Below are 22,666 nucleotides of genomic sequence, written 5' to 3'. Positions count from 1 at the left end.
TAAAAAGGTAGAGGGAGAGGACCCTTGTTTTGACTGACCGACGCAAATTTTGGCAATTTCTGTTCGCCGAGAAATCTCATCCCAGGTTTCGTCATCTTCCTCCCTCCCAACGGTCCAAGCTTCTCTCTAAATCTCTCTATGCGTGTATTGTTCCTGAGGTAAATTGGGGCAGGGTCAGTTCGTGCGGGCCAAGAAGAAGATCGGCGATGGCAACGCAATACTCTCACCGCTTCCTTCCGCTCCGGCGTCTTACAATCGCGGTGATTTTCGCCATTCTCCTATCGCCAACTGCGTCTGCCGATGATATTTCGCATGATGGTTCCTCCCCCAAATCTCCCTCTTGCAACAATACACTCAGATTGGTACATCTCAACCGCGAATTGCGTGCTCTCTTTGTTTTGGAATGGTTGTTCCTTAAGGTTTCCTGGTTTGGGTTTTCTTGCGAATCCGTTTCTATTTTCATGTTTGTGTGCACGAATTCGGATAAAGATGAATCTCGCTTCCCTGATTTTGTCAGACTGTCTAATCTGTGTGTGTGCCTGCATTTGTGGGAAACTAGCACATTGGAAACCTTATGAACACAAGGATAATGGAGGTTCTAAGGATAATAGATAGAATAGTGAAATAGTTTCCCTACCAATTCTGTAAGATTGTGACATCTTGTTTTATTTTATTGTATTTTTTTGACAACTGGTGCTTTGGTTAAGGCTTTTATTTCCAGAGGTGGTAATTAGACTTTAAATCCATCTTCATGCCCGCCCAAACTTGTGCATTTATTTTCTCTCACCACATTAAAATTGCTTAGTGTCACGGGAATGATTGAAATAAGGGGGCTCAGTTGTAATTAGCTGATTGTTAGAATAAGCGGGAATGTTGGTTAGGTAGTTAGGCAAGTTGAATTCAAACATTTGTAAATTGGGCAAGTGGCCTTTGGCACCTAAGGGTGAGCGGGAGTAGTATATATAGCTCTAATGCCACCCTCCCATGACATCTAGAGAATTATCAATACATTCACTCTCTCTCTCCCGCCAATTCTCTCTCTCTCTCTCTCTCTTTCATTTCTCTCTCCCTTCAGTTCTTTCTTGTTCTTCCTAAATATCTCTCAATTCTTCTCTGATTGAGGGGAATTATTGCCTCTCAGAATTAGAATATTGCATTATGGTATCAGAGCAAATCTCGGGCTGTGATCTCACTGGAATTCACCATGGCCGACGGCACATGTATGAAGCAAATGGAAGCTCAATTGCAGCAAGTCACCGCTGCAGTGCCCGACATGCAAATATGGATGGGTGGTCTGGAATCGTCCATGGAGGCAGTGGTGGAAAGAAGGATTAAAGGCGCCATGGAGCAATGGAGGGATGAAAATTGGGAGCAACATAACCAATTGCACGATCAGATGCAGATGTTTATCCGCATGGGTCATGAGTCAGAATCAGGTGAGACTCTCACTAGATTTCCCTTCTCGAGAGAGATCGGTTCCCATCTTACCTGGTCATATTCTGGCTTCCCGCGCCAAAGGAGCCTTTGAATTTGGGAGTGATCCGACAATTGTAGAGGGGAATCACGTAGAGAGGTGGTAGGGTAATTAGGTTGCTCCCCATCCGCATGGATTTCCAACTCCTAAATTGGAAATACCAATGTTCTATGGGACGAACCTAGGTGGTGGGTGCATAGGTGCGAAAGGATGTTAAGTTTTTATGGGGTGCTAGAGCAGCAACGTGTAACTCTTGCAGCTACTTACTTGAATGATGCAGGGGATGCATTGTTTTAGGGATCGGGACTAGTGAAGGTTGCCGATGGGCGGAATTTGTGGGGGACCTCTACAAGAGGTTTAGGGACCTGAATATGCTGGATGTGGTTGACGAGTTCAACTAGCTCCGACAGGAACGGTGCAGGCATGCCAATTGAAATTTGAGGAGCTTAAGTCCCTCATGCTCATTCTATACCCCCACCTGACTGAGGGATATTTCGTATCCAGTTTTGTGAGTGGGTTAGGCGAAGAATTGAGGCCCACTGTCAAAATGCAGCAGCTTAGAATAGTTAAGCAAGCCGTGGAGTGTGCAAGGCTGCAAGAGTTGACGGTAGAGGCATTGATGAGGAAACAAAAGGGGCAGATGAGGGCCTTGAATGTGGGAACACTTCCTTAACCCTCGTGCCCCTAAATAGCGGAAGGTTTGTGGAATAAAGGAGGAGAGCAGGGCTTTGCTTCCGTTGCGGGGATTGGTACACCCCTAGACACCAGTGTAGAAGGAAACTCCTACTCATAGAAGGAGATGAAGAGATGGAGGAACAAGAGGAAGGAACACTTCCTTAAGGTAGTGAAGAGGGGGAAGAAAGCATAGAGATATCCCTCCATGCCCTTCGAGGACTTGCTAACAGCAAAATCATATGAGTGGAAGGGAAATCCAAGGATCATCCACTAATGGTCTTAATAGATAGTGGAAGCACTCATAGCTTCCTCGATGAGGGAATGACCAAGAGGTTAACGTGTGAATTGACAGGGACTCACCCCCTGGGAGTAACGGTAGCAAACGACAACAAGGTGATGTGCCGATTTGTGTGTGAAGGGTTTTGTTGGGAGATGCATGGGGAGCCATTTGAAGCTAACTTGAGATTGCTAAAGTTAGGGGGCTATGATATGGTCCTAGGAGTGGACTGGATGAAGGGTGTGAACCCTATTAGCTTTGACTTCAATACAATGGAAATTACATTTGAAAAGGATGGTAGGAGAATGACCTTTACAGGGAGTATTGAAACGGGAGTTTGCAAGATGATCACTGGGAGGAAGTTACAGAAAGTCTTAAAGTCCAAATGGACTCAGGTGGCCCAATTGTTTTCAATTGAGGCAATGGAACATGGAGAAGGGGATATAGAGCATGTAGAAGCAGAGAATACCACCCAACCATAACAATGGCAGGTACGCGAAGTAGACTCCCTTAATAAACTATTGCTTGAATTTAAGGACCTTTTTGATGAACCCCAATCACTGCCACCTTACTAACATTTTAATCATTCTATTGTTCTAAAACCAAACATCGAACCTATCAATGTCCGAGCCTATAGATATTCCCCTAAACAGAAAGCAGAGATCAAGAACTTGATCAAAGATACGTTGGCAAGGTCAATTGTTTGGCCAAGTCAAAGTCCCTACTCCTCACCCATAGTATTAGTCAAGAAAGAAGACGGGAGCTGGCGCTTTTGCATAGATTAGTGCCAGCTCAATTCCCAAACCGTAAAAAATAAATTCCCTATTCCTATAATCGAAGGCCTCCTGAGCTAAAACATGCCAAGGTATTCACCAAATTGGACCTAAGATTAGGGTATCATCAAATTTGGATGAACCCTGATGATGTCTCCAAAACAACCTTCTCTACTCATCAAGGACACTACAAATTTTTAGTATTGCCATTCGGCCTAACCAATGCCTTTCCTACATTCCAGGCCTTAATGAATCACATCTTTGAACCCTACCTCTGTAAATTTGTGTTAGTCTTTTTTGATGACATTCTTATCTACAACCTTTCATTCTCACAACACCTAAACCATCTGAAAATTGCCCTAGAGGTCCTGAGATTCAATCAACTATTTATTAAGAAGTCTAAGTGTTCTTTTGCCCAACAAAGGGTGGAATATTTGGGATATGTTATATCTAGTACAGGAGTTAGCACTGATTCCAAAAAGGTAGCTAAATGTTATCATGGTCGAGGCCTACATCAGTAAAGGACTTGAGAGGGTTCTTGGGCCTCATAGGCTACTACAAGAGGTTTTTAAGGGATTATGGAGCAATCAACAGGCCCTTCACCAATTTGCTGAAGAAGGAAAGGTTCCGATGGGATGAGAAGGCAAAAGAGGCATTTGGAAGGCTCAAGAAGGTGATGAGTGAAGTCCTGACCATGGGGCTCCCTGACTTTTTCAAACCTTTCACTCTGGAGACTGACGCTAGTAGCCCTGGGACAAGAGCAGTGTTATCCCAAGAGGGGAGACCCTGTCTTTTATTAGCCAAGCTTTGAGCCCTAGGCATCAAGGGCTTAGTGTTTATGACAAGGAGTTGATGGCGGTATTAATTGCAGTTGATAAATGGCGTCACTACTTGGAGGGTGGACAATTCATCATCAAAACAGACCATGATAGCCTCAGATTTCTCTTACAACAGAGGTTGCACACGCATCTCCAAGAAAAAGGGATGGTGAGATTAATGGGGCTGGACTACATTTTCCAATATCGAAAGGGAAAGGAGAACAAGGCAGTAGATGCACTGTCCAGATGCACCGAAGAAGCAGTAGTAACCTCTATCACAACAGTTGTACCTGACTAGTATTAGGAGGTCAGTGCTAGCTATGAACGGGATGCATGGGCTAAGGGAATAATGGAGCAGCTTACCTTATGCCCTACCTCAAGACTTGGGTTCACTTTGAAGAATGGAGTATTGAGATATCAAGGAAGGCTGGTAGTGGGAGATCATGAGGAGTTAAAAGGCAAGATACATTGCATAGCTCTCCAATTGGAGGCCATTTCGAGGTGCAGGGCACTTATCAGAGGGTAAGACAGATGTTCTTCTTGCCTAAGTTGAAGAAGTACGTTATGGAGTTTGTGTTGAAGTGTGATACATGCAGGAGGTGCAAGCACAAAACAGTAGCCAAACTCGGGCTACTCCAACCGCTTCCCATTCTCACCCAAGCATGGACCAATATATCCATGGACTTTGTGGAGGGATTACCAAAGTCCGAAGGTCAGGATTGCATCTTAGTGGTAGTTGATAGATTCACAAAATTTTTCCATTTCATTGGCTTAACTCATCTTTTCACACCTCAGGAGGTGGCCTGCCTCTTCCTTAATAGAGTGGTGCAACTACATGGCATTCACCAATCCAAAGTCTCGGATAGGGATAAAGTCTTTATTAGCCTTTTCTGGAAAGAGCTGTTTAAGAGTTTGGGAGCGAAGTTACACATCCTCAGCATATCACCCAAAATCAGATTGCCAGACTGAAAGAGTGAACCAATACCTAGGGACGTACTTGAGATGCTTATGTTTCCTATAGCCTAAGGGGTGGCATCGTTGGCTATCCTTGGCCCAGCGGTGGTACATTCTTGCCACCATAGTGCCATCAAGATGACCCCATTCGAGGCCTTATATGGGTATAAGTGGAATCCTATTTAGAGCTAAGGCAACAAGTGTTGCGTGTGTTGCATAAGGAATTGGCCAATGCTCAGAATCACACAAAGCAGTTTGCTGATTGAAAGAGGGCTGATCGAGAATTTGAAGTAGGGGATCTGTTCTATCTAAAGTTTAGAAAGGCCCACATGCAAACCTTGGCTCCAGGTTAGCACTCCAAATTGAGTCCAAAATACTTTGGCTCTTATCCTATTGTGGCAAGGTAGCATACAAACTACAACTACCTTCAGAGTCCCAAGTACATCCCATGTTCCATGTCTCTCTACTGAAAAGGTCTACAGGAGCTTAGGCAGCCAGTACAATCCTACCAATCCTCCTAATCGATCCTACAGAAGCTTCGGAACTCGTGGCTATTGTGGATAGGCAAATTGTACATCGACACGGGGCCCCTTTGATGCAAGTCCTGGTCCGGTGGTCCAATCTCCATCCAGAGAATAACACTTGGGAGTACCTTCCCAATTTACTTAATCAGTTTCCAAATGTGGCTGACCTACTGTGAACTTCTTGAGGACAAGAAGTTGCTGAATGGGAGGGTAGTTGTCATGGGAATGATTGAAATAAGGGGGCTCAATTGTAATTAGTTGATTGTTAGGATAAGCGGGAATGTTGGTTAGGTAGTTAGGCAAGTTGAATTCAAACATTTGTAAATTGGGCAAGTGGCCTTTGGCGCCTAAGGGTGAGCGGGAGTAGTATATATAGCTCTAATGCCACTCTCCCAAGACATCTAGAGAATTATCAATACATTCACTCTCTCTCTCTCTCTCTCTCTTTCATTTCTCTCTTTCTCTCTCCCTTCGGTTCTTTCTTGCTCTTCCTAAATCTGTCTCAATTCTTCTCGGATTGAGGGGAATTATCGCCTGTTATAATCAGAATCTGACACTTAGGTATGGGGACTTGGGGATTTTATTTTCTCTCCACAGTAAAGTTAGAGCAACATTATGGTTAAGGAAAGCTATATTAGAACAACACTATTTTTCCATCTCATAGACAAAATATATACCCTTTTTGCACAACAATGTAGATAGTTTCCTCTTGGTTTGTAAGTAAGTCTACTTTGTCCATTGTGGGAAATGTTTGAGGTTTTAAATCTTTTATGTTCATATTTTGGGATAACTCTACTGTATTTCATTGTACACTTGCATGCTTACGCAGACCAATTAAAACGCTGAGTATTGTTTTTGGCATGAATTTATGTACAGTGTTTATAAATATATGAAAGGCTTTTTAGAGAATGGTAGTGGTGTGATCCAAGGAGAGCAACTGGATTTGGAGGAGTAGATAATGGGAACCATACCTCCTAGATGGTGGTGGTGTTTTAGGGGGAACCACCTTAGGGAAATGTCTCTTTGTGCTTAGTGTTACAACCCTCGGGTAGAACTTACCCTCAAAAGCTAGTTATTAAGGGGAGGGTGCCCAAGAGGTTATAAACCCCACACCAGGAGTTTGAACTTTCAATGTGGGACAAGTCCCATACCCTACAGTGAATTATAACATACCACTACGCTTCGTAGCTTGGCGCCCATGACGGCAGGCTGTGCACTAGCCACTGCTAGTCCTGGGCGAACACTGCAATGCCTGCGTTATCTTCGTCGCCACTTGCTTGCACTAGGAGTCATGGGGTCGGCTCTGATACCAAATGTTATAACTCTAGGATTTGCTTAGGGTCTAGGATGGAATTTGGTAAGAATTAAAGGAAGATAGGGCAGAAAAGGAGGAAAAGAACATAATGGACATAATTGAGGAAGAAGAGAGAAAGATGGGATAGAGAACTAGGAGAATTGAGAGAGGGAAAACGAGAGAATTCAAATCATTCATTAAGCTAACTTCTTCTAACTACTCAAGCCTATTTATAGGCTTGCAATTGAAGATGCTAATACCAACAACAAAAAATGCAACTAATAAAGAAAATAGATGACATGTTTTACTAATATATCCTTGGGGTTCCTTGGGGTCATGATAATCCCCACCCTTTTAAACAATTCTTGTCCCCAAGAATTGACAGCTGTTGACCCCCATTCTTCAGCCGATTCTAGCCTTAACCATTTGGTTTCTTTTTTGCCTTTTCTTGTGCTTATCTTGTATTCTCCTTTTCTTTTGCCTTTTCACGTATTTTTCTCCAAAAACAGTAGTACTAGGATTTGTTGCAACACCCAGTTTGGCCATCCACCCCTTCCCTGTAGCTATCAGAATTAATTCCAATTGACTTGTCGTACCTTCCACCATCTCATCTCCAATAGTAGAGAGATATTCAAACTGCTCTACAAGCCAAAACCAGAATTTATGCAGTTGCTCTCCAACGGAAATTTGAACAAGCACAATAGCAAGAGTCTCGTTTTCCTCCACAACCAATTCCTTCACTGTCTTCCTAGCATCTGTTCCTTCCTCATCTTCAGTAGGGGTCTCTATTGGACTATCTCTTACTTCTTGCACATATAAACTGTGATTCCCACTGACATCCTTGCTTGTTCTTTCCTCCTTGTTGGAATTTTTTGTTACAATTGGCTGGTCCAACTCCAAGTTTTCCTCAGATTCGTGTTCGACCTAATTTGCAACCATAGAGGCTCCTTCAATCTGTTGGTTGCTCTTAGTAGATTTGTTAGGCTGTAGCTCATTCTTTCTAAATATGGCTTCCAAGGCACATTCTTGATCCCTTGCTTTCTTAGCTGCTAGTTTCACAGTTGCAGGCATCATCATCTTAACCAATGATCTCAATTCGTCCTTCAGACCTCTAATAAAATTGGAGACAGTATCTCTCCATTAAGGCAGGTTGCAAGGTCAACATCAAAGACCTTAATTCTTCAAACTTGTCCTGGTACTCCATCACCGATCCGACCTATTTAAGTTTGTGAAATTCATCAATTGCTTCAGTCATTAACTTTTCTTCAAATTAGTCACCTCGATCCTCCACAAACTCAGTTCGATTAACCTCCATTTCAGTCAGAATATTGACCAGATGCATCCTAGCATGCTGAACCAGCAATTCATCCATTCGATCTAGCTTTTGCTTGAAGTTAGCGCAACTTTTCTCCCACGATTGCACAACACTTTCGCTAGTTTCCTTAGTTTCTCTTGAGTTGAATCCAACAGATCTTCCATAGAGAAATGCTGAGACTGCATCATAGACATACTATTATTATGAAGCTATTCTATTTGGTACAAGTCCATGGCATAATCAGCATTGCCACCTTCGAATCTTGGTAAAGCTGGAAAATCTTTAGTTTGGATGCTGAACTCTTGGTTTTGCTGGGACTAACTCCAAGGCCTTGTTTACGAAGTGAACCCAATTGTCCTTGAGACCCTTCGGCAGAACTGGGATGGTTGGTTAGCTGAGGAAAATCATTTTTATCAAAGGGCGAACCATCATTTGAATTTACATCATTTAACATCCCAATAGAGCTAAGATTGTTCACTGCCTGGACAAAGCTTTGAGATAATGGCCCACCAGCAGTTGGATAGGAGTTTCCTAGCATAGAAATCACCTGCGGAGAAGCTTGTTAAAGTACACCACTGATTAGTTTGTTAGGGTCTTGAACACTTAAATTTCCAGAGCCACTATTGGCAGCTAAATTTAGGCGAGAAGCAAGACCAGGCATAGATAATCCTCCACCAGAACTCATGCTTCTCCCGATGCTTCCCCCACTTACCATATTTCCCATTGAACTGGTTATTCGAGGACTAGCATTTCCTAGAATTGGAGACACTCCAAGTCTTGGAACAACACTACGGTTACCTATCGCTGCAATAGTTGGCAAAATGCTAGGGGTAGAACCACCAACTCCATTATTGCTGCTACTAAATCCAGAGCTTCCAACAACACCAATTCCACCTTTATTTGTCATGCTTGAGTGACCATGTGAGCTTCCAAGTATACCAGAAACCTCCGCCTTAGCTACTTTTAAGGCCGATAGTTCCTATTTTTTTTGAATGATCAACAGCCTCGGAAATAAATCTTCCATCAATCGTTCTGTACAATCTTCCTGAATCTTTGATTTAGGAACAACCTCCAAAGTAAAGTTGTTGCTGAACAGCCTCCAATAATCACCTCACAGTAGTCGCCTGGGAGAATCACCCTGATCCAGCTACTCGGAATTCCCTTATGGACCATTTCCGATCGTGCCTTCCTTCACAGCTCGGTCATATGCATTGACCAATATCCAATTGCTTTGGAACAACAGCCGAAGTCACATGCAGCGGCCGCACCTTCCTTCTCGCCTCGCTCAAGGTTATGCTTCCTAGTCTCACTTATTCAATTCCTTTAATCTGCAATTGAATTGCTAACTATCGGACTTGCTTACAATTGATCGCTATCTACCCACGGTCAAGCAAGTTCCATGATTGCCCCAGCCAACGCCTTCTTCTCCACCCAATCATCGTCCAATGATCATCAGAATTCACATGAATTCAATAACTCCAGTGGAGTCGCCCCCCAATCACTGTCTAATGTCTCGCTTTTGAAGTTACTTCCGTTGCGCAACTCCTCTTCCTACCCGATCTAAGTTCGTCACTGGAAGCAACTGTCGATGGTCACGCATGTAGATCACAATCCTCCCGTTATGTATTAGATTCGTTACAGATTCTAGCTCGCTTGGATTCTTATGGTAATCGCCCCAAGCCTGCGTCCACTTACCCAATCACCGACCTTTGATTGGAATTCTCCTCAATTCTTGATTCGCTCAATGCTCTGCTTCAATTCTTTGAAATTCGTTGCTCCTTGAATCGCTTGGCTTGCTCGTCCTCAATTCGAGCCGAAATTGCTTTGCTCAGTTTCGCCACTTGCGATTGATCTATAATCAACAACCTTCCTTATTGTCAAGCGTCCCTCCAGTCAGGGGCGGATGCAGAGGAGGGCATGGGGCTGGGCTGTGCATGAGCTTTTATATATTTATATATATATATATATTACTACTATTTAGCTGGGGCTGGCACGGGCTGAAGCCCGTGCCAGCCCCCCCTACATCCGCCCCTGCCTCCAGTACGCTTCAATTTCCATATCGTCCAAACAACAACATTCAATTTTGAATCGTCACCAGAATTGAAGTGATTCAACGATTGCCTTCCACCATTCCGAACATCTTCCGGCGCGCTTCAATTATATCGATCAACACCACTTGACATTGGAATCACAACCGAGGACGACCAGCTCTGATACCAAATGTTACAACCCTCAGGTAGAATTCACCCTCAAAAGTTAGCTCTTAAGGGAAGGGTGCCCAAGAGGTTATAAACCCCACACTAGGAGTCTGAACTTTCAATGTGGGACAAGTCCCATACTCTGCAGTGGACCATAACACTCAGCTTTAAGTGTGAGGCACTAAATGTGTTTACCTAGTTTTTAGAACCAATACTAACTTATATGACAAAAGATAGACACCATATGTTAACCTCTTGGGGTTCCTAGAGCCATAGGGACGTATACGTAGTCAGCAAATGCTATGTTGTTGGCTCGAACCATTTACTTCTGTATTTTAGTCAGTTAAGAATTTATAGGTATATATTGTATTGTTTTGATGTTAAATATTGGCTTTAAGTTTTTATTTTTTCCTGGACTTGCAATATGTTTTATGTTTCTCTAACTAACCGATGACAGTTTTGTCATGCATTCATTACTATATGGTTGTCAACCTAGGGATCATTGAATTGAATCTTTAGACAAAATTAAAACTTCTCACAACTGCACACACTCACGGATTGATTTCCAATAAAAATTGAAACATAAACAACAAAATATAGAATTAAAAAGAGACAAAATTAGAGATGTAAACCAACAAGAACACCATATTTTATCCTGGTTCAGATCATTCTTGGAACGATCCTACGTCCAGCCTTATTACCTCCCACCGAGAGTAGTTCTTCTTATTGAGAGTGATCAGTACAGCCTTACCCCAAGTACAATCTTTTGCCTCACCCGAGATTACAAAGACTACCACAGAATTTATAGTCTCTAGCCTTTTCTCTCTACCTGTAACATCCCGCATCGAGCGATAAGAAGGATCGGAACAACTTACTCTGATGGGCTTACGCGAACTTCCCAGTGGGTCACCCATTCTTGAACTTCCTCAGCTCAAGCACGCTTAACTCGGGAGTTTTTTGCCTACATTCAGCCCAAAAGGTATCCAGCTGGTGTTGTTTCTTTTCTTACTTATGCTCGATATATACTACCATTCTTTGGGTTCTTGGGGTATTACATTCTCCTTCCTTGAGCACATGACGTCCTTGTCTTGCGACTTTACAAATGGTCCTAAATCTTCCCATTTGCATGGCCGATGTGAAATTCGCCTAAGGTGCCTACACGTACCCCTCCTTAGGGACTCAGCATTCTGGCTGAGGTTTGCCCCACCACCGCGCTCAGAGGCTCGGGGGTCAGCTTTGATACCATTTGTAACATCCCGCATCAAGCGATAGGAATGACCGAAACAACTTACCTTGATGGGCCTACGCGAACTTCCCAGGGGGTCACCCATCTTGAACTTCCCTAGCGCAAGCACGTTTAATCCGAGAGTTCTTTGCCTACATTCAGTCCAAAATGTATCCAGCTGGTGTTGTTTCCTTCCTTACTTATCCTCGACAAATACTACGCTTCTTTGGGCTCTTGGGATATTACACTACCGCATAAAATGTAGTCATAGTAAGAATAGAATGCCCAAGCATCTACCCGTTGCCCCTTATTTATAGAATAAGTGGCGGACATCCCTATATAACTAATCAGGATAGATATTATCGGTTTACCCCTCAGCTTAATAACAAATTACAATTGAGTCACAAAAATCGCTTATCTAATGAAGACACTTGACACTTGTTGTTTCCATCGATCATTAGACTCTCTACTCAAGGCAAACCTTCAACAATGGTCATTAAAGTACAAAACAACAACAACATATCAGGTCTTTATCCCATTATGTGGGGTTAGTACATGAATTCTAAATTTCTATTCATTTCTATCCGTTGCCTTATCTTTTGTAATGCTCATCTACTTTAAAGATCTTCTCATTGGTTAATCCAATCCCTTCTCTCTTTTGACTAACATCCTGTCCTCATTTGAGTGCTTCCCATTTCTAATCACTTCTGATAAAGGGTGGATCAAGAACCTAGGTTGGGCATTAAGTCCTTGGCAATCCCCATAAAAGGACAACAAGTGATGATATGGGTCATCGACCCCATTGTATTTATTGAACTTGGGTATCTTGAACCCTTCTGGCGGACCTACATTTGGAGGTTGGCAAAATCCTTGAATCTCAGTTTCCTCCATGGTCTGAGCTATTTTTCTACAAGATCTCCCCTACAGTATCATCACTACAGTAGAGTTGTATGGTCAATGAAGTACCAAAAGTAAAATAATAGGAAATATTTAGGCTGTAGTAATTGATCATTCGTGTGACATGGAGAACTGTGTATGCTTATTAGGATAACTTGAAAGCTGTACTAAACTCCAACACTCTTCTACCTTGTGCTTGCCCTAGGTATCTACACAATCATGAGTTCCCTGTGGGGAAGGAGAATGGTTGCAAATTAGAGAATGTTTAGGAGTGCAGATCAACATTCTATGAGCATATGCATTTGAGCCTAAGAAGCACAAATATGGACACATGTCATACAATGCATGGATAAAATATGACACTTACATTTCAACACTGCAATATTTGAGAATATGAGGGAAAGGAGTGTCTCTTAAGAAAGTAAAACAGGCTTTCAATGTCTTCAAAAGCTCTTTTGTTTATTTCTCTCCTTGATGTCCATATCATGCATAAACAAATGACTTTGCACATGCTCCCAACTTTCCTCCACCAGCTGTTGCACAAAACAGGAAGATAACAGATCCATGACTATAACCATCATCTGTAACTCTTTATCATAGTAAGTTTTGGAATTTAAGATTCTTAAACTCTAAAAGCTTGAGGACTAATAAAAATAAATTTACATTTTTATTTCTAATTGACTCTCTACTTAAATGTGTTTTTATAATTAAAAAGTTTTCATAATTAAAACTTTTAATGGAATTCTAAGGTGTTTTTGTGATGGACAAGGTAGATCCTGCTAAAGATAAGGGTAAATAAAGAGTTCAAAAAATAATCAAGCACATTTAGACAAGTGGTTGACACTCATTTGAAGGTGGCCAATGAGTGTCAATGTCTGACAGGATATTGCACCGTTACAGAAGAATCCTTGCTTATTTGGTTTGAATCTTTGCATTATTATTTGGCCGGCTATGCAGATTTTCTCATTGTTGGAGAGTCACAAATGTCATGGTGAACTAAGTAGCTGTTGTGTATGCTATTTCATGAGTTTTTCTATATTCATTGGCTGGCTATGCAGATTTTCTCATTGTTGGAGAGTCACAAATGTCATGGTGAACAAAGTAGCTGTTGTGTATGCTATTTCATGAGTTTTTCTATATTCATTACGAGAGGCAAATCCACACAACAGTTGTTGTATAAAGAAATTCAAAAGCCCAAGAGTGCCTTATTGTTGCATTTACTCATGATCTAAGGATCTTCAAGTTTTTATTCTTATAACCATACAAAAGCAAAGCTATGGAAAACAATCATTGTTTGTGCGTGTGATTAGCAAAATGGCTACATGAGAATGCATCTACTTAAGAAATGGAATATTTAGGACTTAGGAGGTATACAATTAAAGAAGGAGCATGATCTGGAATGCAATTCATTTAATGTCCTTCTTAGCAATGAAGTTGTACAGCTATATAATTTGTCAGAAAAAGCCATGATAACCATTTTTTTTTCTTTTAATGTAGTAGGATTATTAGTCACTCATCTCATTGGATGTATTCAGTTGATTTACCATGCTGTGAAATGATACCATAATGGATGAATTGCATGGTGAAGGTACATATAGGATGTGTACATACTTGATTGTAGTTTGGAGGCAAACAAGATAAAAAAAAAAAAAAAAGCATAAGTTTATGATTCATTGGATTGGGTGCAATCTGTGCATTTCAGAGTGACAAATTACTGTGTGAGCAATTAACTATTGCATGTGGATCTTTTGTATTCTAACATTGCAAGGCCATGATGTTACAAATTGACTAATGTTGCTTGTTTCCTCAATTTATTTATCAGGTCAAGGTTAAGATGTGGGTTAATGGTGCTGAAGGTGAAGTTTTAGGTGGATTAACTGCAAGGTTTGGTGGTGTTTTGCCCACTGAAGCTAAAGACAACCTCAGGTTGCCTGCTGTTTTTACAAATCCCTTAAACGGCTGTTCCAGCTCTTCATCAAAGGTTTCCGTGTTTTCTTGATTGAACCCGTTTCATCTATTCTTCATGTGTTCATGGTCCTCTGCATGGTTCTGTGTATTTACTCCCTCACTGTTTTTGTTGCCAAGGAAACATGAACGGATAAAATCAAATAGAGCCAAAGCCATAAACTTCATTTTTTTTTTTTTGCTCCAAAAACAGCTACAGTAAATATGCCTAGTAAATAAACACAATAGAAACCAAGCTTACTGTTGGATCCTTCGTGTTGTTTTGAATTTATATATGTGAAGCTACTTTGCATTTTTGCAAGATAGAATGCCAGTTGGGAGACTCTGTTCCTTGATTTATTTGTCAATGAAAATAAATCCTGGTGGAGGACTATTTTTATCTATGTTCAATAGTTGTGTGCTGTATATATCTCAAGCCTGTTGTAAATCCATCTCCTTTACTTTTTTTCCAGTTATCCGGATCTATTGCTTTGTCTAAGCGTGGTGATTGTGATTTCATGACTAAGGCCGATGTTGCACAATCAGGAGGTGCAGCAGGCTTGTTAGTCATCAATGAAAATGAAGGTTGTGATACGTGGTGCAGTTATGCATGTTCTTATCATTTCAGAATTTGAACTCATATTTCTAACATTCAATTGTTCTTTGTGAAGTACAAATGTTGGAATATATAGTTCTCACCTCATCTCTGAATTTGGTCATCTTTCCCCGCTTCTCTTATTCTTTGCCTATTGACAACAGATCTTATGGAGATGTCTTGTGGTGAGGATAATGTTTCAAAAATCACAATTCCTGTTGTGATGATTTCAAAGTCAGGAGGAGAGATTATGGACAAATCCTTGGCAAGTGGAGGAAGAGGTGATCCCTTACATTTCTATAAAATTTCATTGAAGTTTTGTTGTGTTGAAATTATTGATATGGGTTTCTGATTTAGCCTGTTGAAACCTATAAAGATGGAAATTTATAGTGCAGATGATTGATGATGTAATTGGAGATAGAGAAACAGATTAAAAAAGGTGGTGACATGAATGTTGACTGAGATTCAAGTAGAGTCTGGAGCTGTGGGAGCTTTTCTCTTCCTCATCTGAGGCTTATTGCATATGCATAATTTGGATTTTGGATATGGCTTATTGATTGATACAGTAAAATGTAATCTGCTCTTTTTAAGGTAGCTCCAAAAGAACCTTGCACAGTGCACAGTGCATAAGATATTTATCCTTTTATTTATGTTCTTATAGGGATGCACCAATGAGAAGAGTGGATAGATTGAAAGAATTTTGTAGCAAAAGAGGTAGAGAAATACTAACAAAAACTTGATTGAAAATTCCTGGGGCGCACTTATCCAAAAAAAAAAAAGTCTGTCTTTGTTTTATAGTTATCAGTGGTAGGGAGAAAAGCTATCCAAAAATGTTAGTATTTGAGGAGAATTCAGAGGGAAAGGTCAAGTATATTGGTAGATTAAAGTAATACTCAAGATGCCAGTCTCCCCCTCCTGCCACACAACAATCAGGAGCGGGGTTGAATTTGTAATTTTGAAACCTCAATGGTGGTATATGTAATTTTTTTATTTGCATGGTAACTCAAAAGGAAAATGCAACAAAGCATTGCATGAATTGACCTACCTTGGATTCTTTTATATGCCGTTGGCAGCAATAGGTATGTAGTCCATAATTGGAGTTATTTGTGATTTGTTGGGCTGTTATTTTCTTTTGTTTTTTTCCTTACTGTTTATGACGTAGTATATATACGTAGTGGCTTCAGCCTTGTGCATTGTCAGTATTTTAATATAACTTCTTTCTATTCTTATTTGATTTTTAGTTTCTTCCCTCTTGATATACCAGGACTAACTGTGTATTCTTCAATGTAGTGGAACTTTTGCTATATTCACCAAATCGTCCAATTATTGACTTCTCGGTGGTATTCTTATGGATGATGTCTGTGGGGACGATTATTGCTGCTTCACTTTGGTCAGAGTTTACTGCAAGTGAGGAGGGTGATGAGCGTTATAATGAACTCTCACCAAAGGTTTTAAATAAGAGAAGCCTCCCTTTTAATTTTGCAATTAAGGATTTCTGTTGCTTGCATGCCTGTCATGTCGATTTTCTTTTTGCATTACCATAAAAATTTACTTGTCTTGATACTGAATTGTCCTTGTTAACATTGTGTTTTCTTTATTCACATTCTTTAACATTTCATTGGAACTTGTTTGCTTTATGCTACTTCGTGGCGTATTGGGACAGAGAGAAATAAGGTACTAAGTGGATCAGATTTAATATAGATGGAAATCTTCTTTCTTGTCATTTTATGTTGTGTGAAGCAGTGGTCTTTGTTCTTATGTAAGCATGCATAGAACTTTATAGGTCTCAATGTAATGTAGGTTCATAATTACCACTAATAAATCATATCTTTTGAAAAATAACTTTAAGTCACATCATACTGTATGGGCCTGCTCTATATTCAGCTTTGTGAAAGCACTATATTATGCTTCTCACTCTCTCAATTGGCCATGTTACCACCAAAAACTGTAGCTTGCCCTTGGAAGATCTCTTATCCTTGTGGCTTCTGGCTTCACTGCTCATGGATGTTGTTAGCTTTTTGCCATTGTCTATGAAATTATAAGCAGGTTAGATCTTTGTCAAAGAAACGCTTTTGGACTTGCATTGTAAGTACAGAAGAATACTCAAGATGAATGAGTAACAGACTTGAAAAGGAAAAAATATTCATGAGAAAGAATTGCTATTGGTTACTTGTTACACACATTATTGGGAAATCAAAGAAGCATGTCAACATTCATGAGGCTCTGCAATGTAGGAGGAATGGTGAAAGAAAATCTCATATGAGTAGCCGAATTCACAATTGGTACCCTGGACATCACTGGCAGGGAATTGTGTGACTATGAATATTCATTTCCCAACAATCCCTTTTGATATACAATGGAAGCACACCTGTGTGGCAACCAAGTCCCTTGGCTCAGCCTAGCCTTATCGAAATATCGAGGTTCTAGATTGTCCTTGTCTAGGATTTTGGTGTGTATCCACATTGCCTAAGCTGAATCGGTGAAGCACATTCACCCTCATCTATATGCAGGTTCCAGTCCATTCCTCATGCCAATAACAATATAGATGCCGGCCTACAAATATGATGCTTTACACAGGCAACAGTTCACAAGCAATTCTCCACCTCTGAGGATCTGAATTGTTATTGTAGTCGTGGTGTTTAGTGAAATGGTCTCATGAAAAAAATGCTAGATATAACTAATAATTGGAGTGGAGAAAAAGCATATACCAATTATAATATTAATGAAACGAAGGTAGTAGGACCAAAGCTTGTGGATAAGTTGTTTTTGATTATGCATATACTCTTTAGTTCTTAATTTCTTCTTTGAAATAAACTTATTTGGTTTCCAATATTTTGTTTCAATAAAATAGGTAAATAGAAATAAAGTTTGTCAAATATTCCTGATGTTGTTGAAACAATTTGTTGATTTGAAAATATTTCATAAATTACAGGAGTTTTGATAAGTTTCATTGAATTTTATTGGAAATATTTGAATTTAAAAATTTTCATTATCTTTTTTGTCTCCTAGGAAACAGAAACATGTTGGCCATTTTGGAGAAAAATAAGAGATATTTCATTCATTCTTGTTAGCCATAAACCTCAGCCAAGATCTGTGTAAGCTGTTATGATTGATAAGGCATTGAAATGCTGACAGTGTTTTCTGAAAAGCCATGACATTTACACAGTGAAAATGTATTGACAAATAATATTTCGGAAAACCATTCAGTTGCATCATGTGATTGTTCCTTGTGATGTAGCATTATCATGCCACGTTTTTTCTCCAAAAATAAGATCTCCATGTAGCACAACTTTAATCTCCACTTGTCTTTTTTGACCATATTGCTGACCAGTTCTTGATCGAAATTGGTTCTGGGGGTCACTTTTCGATAAAAACCGTGAAAAATATCTATCTAGCATACTAGATTATGCCTGTGAACTTTAGTCAAAGTAACTCAAGCTGAGGTTGGCCCTGAGCATCTTCTGTCATCCTCAGGATTGATGGTTGCTACTCTATCTGCTTAAAAAACATGTATGAAATCTATGTACTAACCTTGGCATTTTCTTTCTCTTGATTTCTTTTTGTCCTAATTCTATTCTCGTTTTATTTTTTTTGTAAATTTCTATTATTTTTATCATGAGACAGTAACTTTGGGATATTTTATGGAATGAAATGGGATTTGCTTTAATTTTTCCCCTTGATAGGGCTCTGCCACTGCTGGGACCACCCAAGATGACGAGAAGGAAACCATTGATATTACTGCAAAGAGTGCTGTAGTTTTCGTCATATCAGCATCCACTTTTCTGGTCTTACTCTATCTGTTCATGTCGTCATGGTTTGTCTGGCTGCTGATAGTATTTTTCTGTATGGGTGGTGTTGAGGTATTAATCTTTCTTCTATTTTGTGTTTTTTTTTTTAAATTAAAAATAGTTGACTGCTTTCAAGACGAACACAGCTATGCAAATAATTGTTGCATTATCCTCTTTCATGGAGGTTTTACATTTATTTATTTAGGGGAGATGAGGGATATGAATGAACCATAACATGGCACATATTTCATTCCTAATGCAGAAAACTGTTCGTTAATGAAAATTAATTTGAATAGTGGAACACCATGGGGTTAGCTTAATTCTCTGCAACGGATGATGCTAATATTTGTTTCTCAAGGCTCATGGTTGAACAAATAATTTTGGAAGAAATTACTTGATTTCTTACCTCTTGCAATCAACTATACAATATATATATATACAAGAGATCTTTCTATCTTAGGCTATACAAGAATGGGAAACTACCAAAAATTTTAAAAAGTTGACCTAAGATAATTCCTTTGATTACTCCTCTAATTTTGGGATTTAATCTTTTCAATCACCCCCTCTAAATCAGGGATTGATATTTGGATTCTAGCACTCCCCCTCAATCTATTATGACTTATTCTGATAGCTAATTTGCTGTCACTATACAACGTCGTAGGTCCTGTAATAATCTTCCTAGAATCAACTCAAAATCCCTTGAGCAATTGCTATGTACTCAGTCTTAGCATTGCTTCTTGCCACGACTGTCTACTTTTTACTCTGCTAAGTGACCAAATTACCCTATAGTTTAGTGTAGTAGCCAGTTGTGGATTTGCTATCCTCAATTGAACTTGCCCAATCTACATCTATAAAACATTTAACTCCCCTATAATCATTCTTTTGAAACAAAAGCCCTTTTCTAGGGGTCCCTTTTAAGTATCGAAGAATCTGGTTTATTGTATTAGGTGTCTTTGTGTAAGTGAATGCTTAAATTGACTCATAATACTTATGCTATAGGTAATATCAGGTTTGCTAAGGGAAAGGTATATCAACTTTCCTAGTAGGCGTTGATACCTTTCCTTATCAATAGTAGAGTTGTTTTCTATGACTTTCTGCTTCCAATTTCGTTCTAATGGAGCACCTGCATGTCTACAACTAAGTTTTCTAGTTTCATTCAAGAGATTAAGTGTGTATTTTCTTTGGGTTATGAAAATACCTTGTTTACTCCTTGCTATCTCCATGCCAAGGAAGTATTTTAGTGTACCGAGATCTTTAACCTTAAATTCAGCCTGCAGTCTAATTTTAAGTCCCTTTATCTTTTCAGTGTCCTGTTATCACCATATCATCCACTTTCACTATCAAAATTGATCTTTTTCCATTTTCAGTCTGTTTAATGAAGAGAGTATGATCAACCTGTCTTTGCTGATATCAAAACTGAGTCATAGCAGCACTAAACCTTGTGAACCATGTCCTGGGTGATTGCTTGAGACCATAGAGAGACTTCTTTAATTTACATACCATTACACAATTGATCATCCCTCCCAAATCTCAATTTCACACTCACGACACAAACAAAATAAAAGACAAGAAAACAAGATACAAAAGGCTGAGAGTTATCCTGGTTCAAATCATCAATTGCTTGATGATCCTATGTCCAAATTGAAGGTAGGCAACATAATTCCACTATCAAGAATATAATTGGAACACACTCTCTCACAGCTCTTTACACGAGCTATCCCTCAGAGATTACAAAGTCTAATCCTCTAGGCTTTTCTCTCACTTTGTACACGATATGTTATAATGAAATGACTCAAGCCAACCCTCTATTTATAAAGGATAGGGGCGACTTTTACAAGAAACAAAAATAAACGGAAGCCAATAAGTACTGTTTAAGAAAAGTAGTTACTTATATATTCAACTAACATGAATAACCGAACTTCTTGTTGCTTTATGCTTTTATGCTTCTGTGTAATGCTGGATGTCTTGACTTAGTGCAAACTTTAACAATTTCTCCACCATTTGCATAAGTGTAGACTTCAACCTTGAGGAGAATCCTGACCCATCTTTTCCAACACACTAAGCTCATCAGCTTAGTCATTTTGGGACTACTTGGAGTAGCTCCAAGCAGTGCTTCATCTTGGCTATGGAAACTGCCTTGGTGAACGTGTCGGTTGCATTTTCATCCCCTGCTATCTTTACCAGATTTATCTCCTTTCTGTCCAAGATTTCTCCGATGAAATGGTGCCTCACATCAATGTGTTTGGTCCGTTCATGATGTGCTTGATTTTTTAACAAATGTATGGCACTTTGGTTGTCACACATTAGTGTAGTTTCTACAATAGTTCCAAATAATTCACCTGTCAATCCTTTTAACCATAAGGCTTCTTTTACTGCCTCTGAAATCGCTATATACTCTTGCCAATCTTTGATATCTCATTTTGTCAACCGGTGCACTTTTTTTGCCAATATCTAGTTTTGAAATAGATTCCATGGGTGTGTCTGCTGGTTTGCAACCCAACATACCTTATTCATTTAATAGATCTAGGATATACTTCCATTGAGAAACTGAAATTCCTTCTTTAGACCTTGCTACTTCCATGCCTAAGAAATATCTTAGGCTTCCTAGATCTTTGATTTCAAACTCCTTTGCCAGTACTTCTTTGAGACTCGATTTCAGGAAAATTATTTTTTGTAATAATGATATCATCCACATATATGATAAAAATAGATATTCTACCTTCCACGGAGTGCTTGATGAATAAGGTGTGGTCTGCTTGGCTTTGGTTATATCCATGCTTCTTGACTGCTCTTGTAAATATTTCAAACTAGGCTCTAGAGGATTGTTTGAGTCCATAGAGTGATCTCTTTAGTTTGCATACCTTGTTTCTCGTGAGATTAATTTTAAATCCTTGAGGGATTTTCATGTATACTTCTTCTTCTAGGTCTCCATTTAGGAATGCGTTTTTCACATCTAATTGGTGGATAGGCCAATCTAAGTTTGCAACTAGGGATACCAATACTCTGATAGTATTTAGTTTTGCCATCAGGGCAAAAGTTTCTTGGTAATCAATGCCATAAGATTAGGTGAAGCCTTTTTCGACTAGGTGAGCCTTAAACCAGTCAATCTTCCCATCTTTCTTATACTTTACTGTAAATACCCATTTGCAACCCACAGGGTATTTTCCAGGAGATAAATCAATTATATCCCAAGTTTCATTCTTCTCCAAGGCCTTGATTTCCTTAAGGACTGCCTCCTTCCACTTAGGGTGTTAAAAAGGCTTCTTGAATAGTGCTAGGAACCTGCACTTTGTTTACATTTGAGATAAATGTATCGAATTTAGGTGAGAGACCTTTGTATGATATGTAGTCGTGAATAGGATGTTGAGTGAATGATCGTACTCCCTTTCTTAATGCTATAGGCCAATTTAGATCCTCATCAATGGCTGTAATGTCAAAATTCTCACTAATGGTGGTATTCTCCCTTACTAACAGATTTGGATCCAAGTTAGCCTCTTGATCAGTTTTGGGACATGCTTGTTCCTCACTATCCTTTTTTTTAAACTTTCTTCCAGAATAAACCTGAAGTTCATGAGGATGAGAAGGGTTAGGACTGATACAAGGATTTAACTCTTGTTCCTTAGGTTGCTGCTGTTGTTGGTTAAAAGGAGAATCAGGTTGCTGGTTAGGAATAGATAGAAAATCCCAAAACTGAGATTCTTGAGGATCATTTAGAGTGTTTTCCCCTTGAATATTAGGTTTGGGATAATAGGGCTGGCTGATGTTCAAAAAAGGTGACATACATTGAGGTAAAGAACCTCTTATGCTCGGGAGAGTAACATTTGTAACCTTTTTGATGAGGAGAGTAGCCAAGAAAGATGCATTTGATGAATTTAGAATCAAGCTTGCTCCGAAATTGGTGGTGAACATGAACAA

General features: G+C 39.6%; 1 protein-coding gene across 1 annotated transcript in view; it reads left to right on the top strand.

Annotated features, from left to right (window-relative positions):
* The first annotated feature begins 19 nt into the window (after positions 1-19).
* Positions 20-22,666, top strand: part of LOC127798911 (signal peptide peptidase-like 2) — a 62,199-nt gene continuing 39,552 nt past the window's right edge. The window contains exons 1-6 of the mRNA XM_052332554.1: positions 20-362; positions 14,247-14,405; positions 14,842-14,953; positions 15,128-15,244; positions 16,254-16,411; positions 18,647-18,823. Coding sequence (XP_052188514.1) covers positions 207-362; positions 14,247-14,405; positions 14,842-14,953; positions 15,128-15,244; positions 16,254-16,411; positions 18,647-18,823 — 879 coding nt within the window. The 5' untranslated portion in view covers positions 20-206. The remainder of the gene's footprint in view (positions 363-14,246; positions 14,406-14,841; positions 14,954-15,127; positions 15,245-16,253; positions 16,412-18,646; positions 18,824-22,666) is intronic.

The sequence above is a fragment of the Diospyros lotus genome, chromosome 4, assembly GCF_014633365.1.
Source record: "Diospyros lotus cultivar Yz01 chromosome 4, ASM1463336v1, whole genome shotgun sequence".
Lineage (NCBI taxonomy): Eukaryota > Viridiplantae > Streptophyta > Magnoliopsida > Ericales > Ebenaceae > Diospyros > Diospyros lotus.
This window is presented reverse-complemented; position numbering and strand designations above follow the sequence as displayed.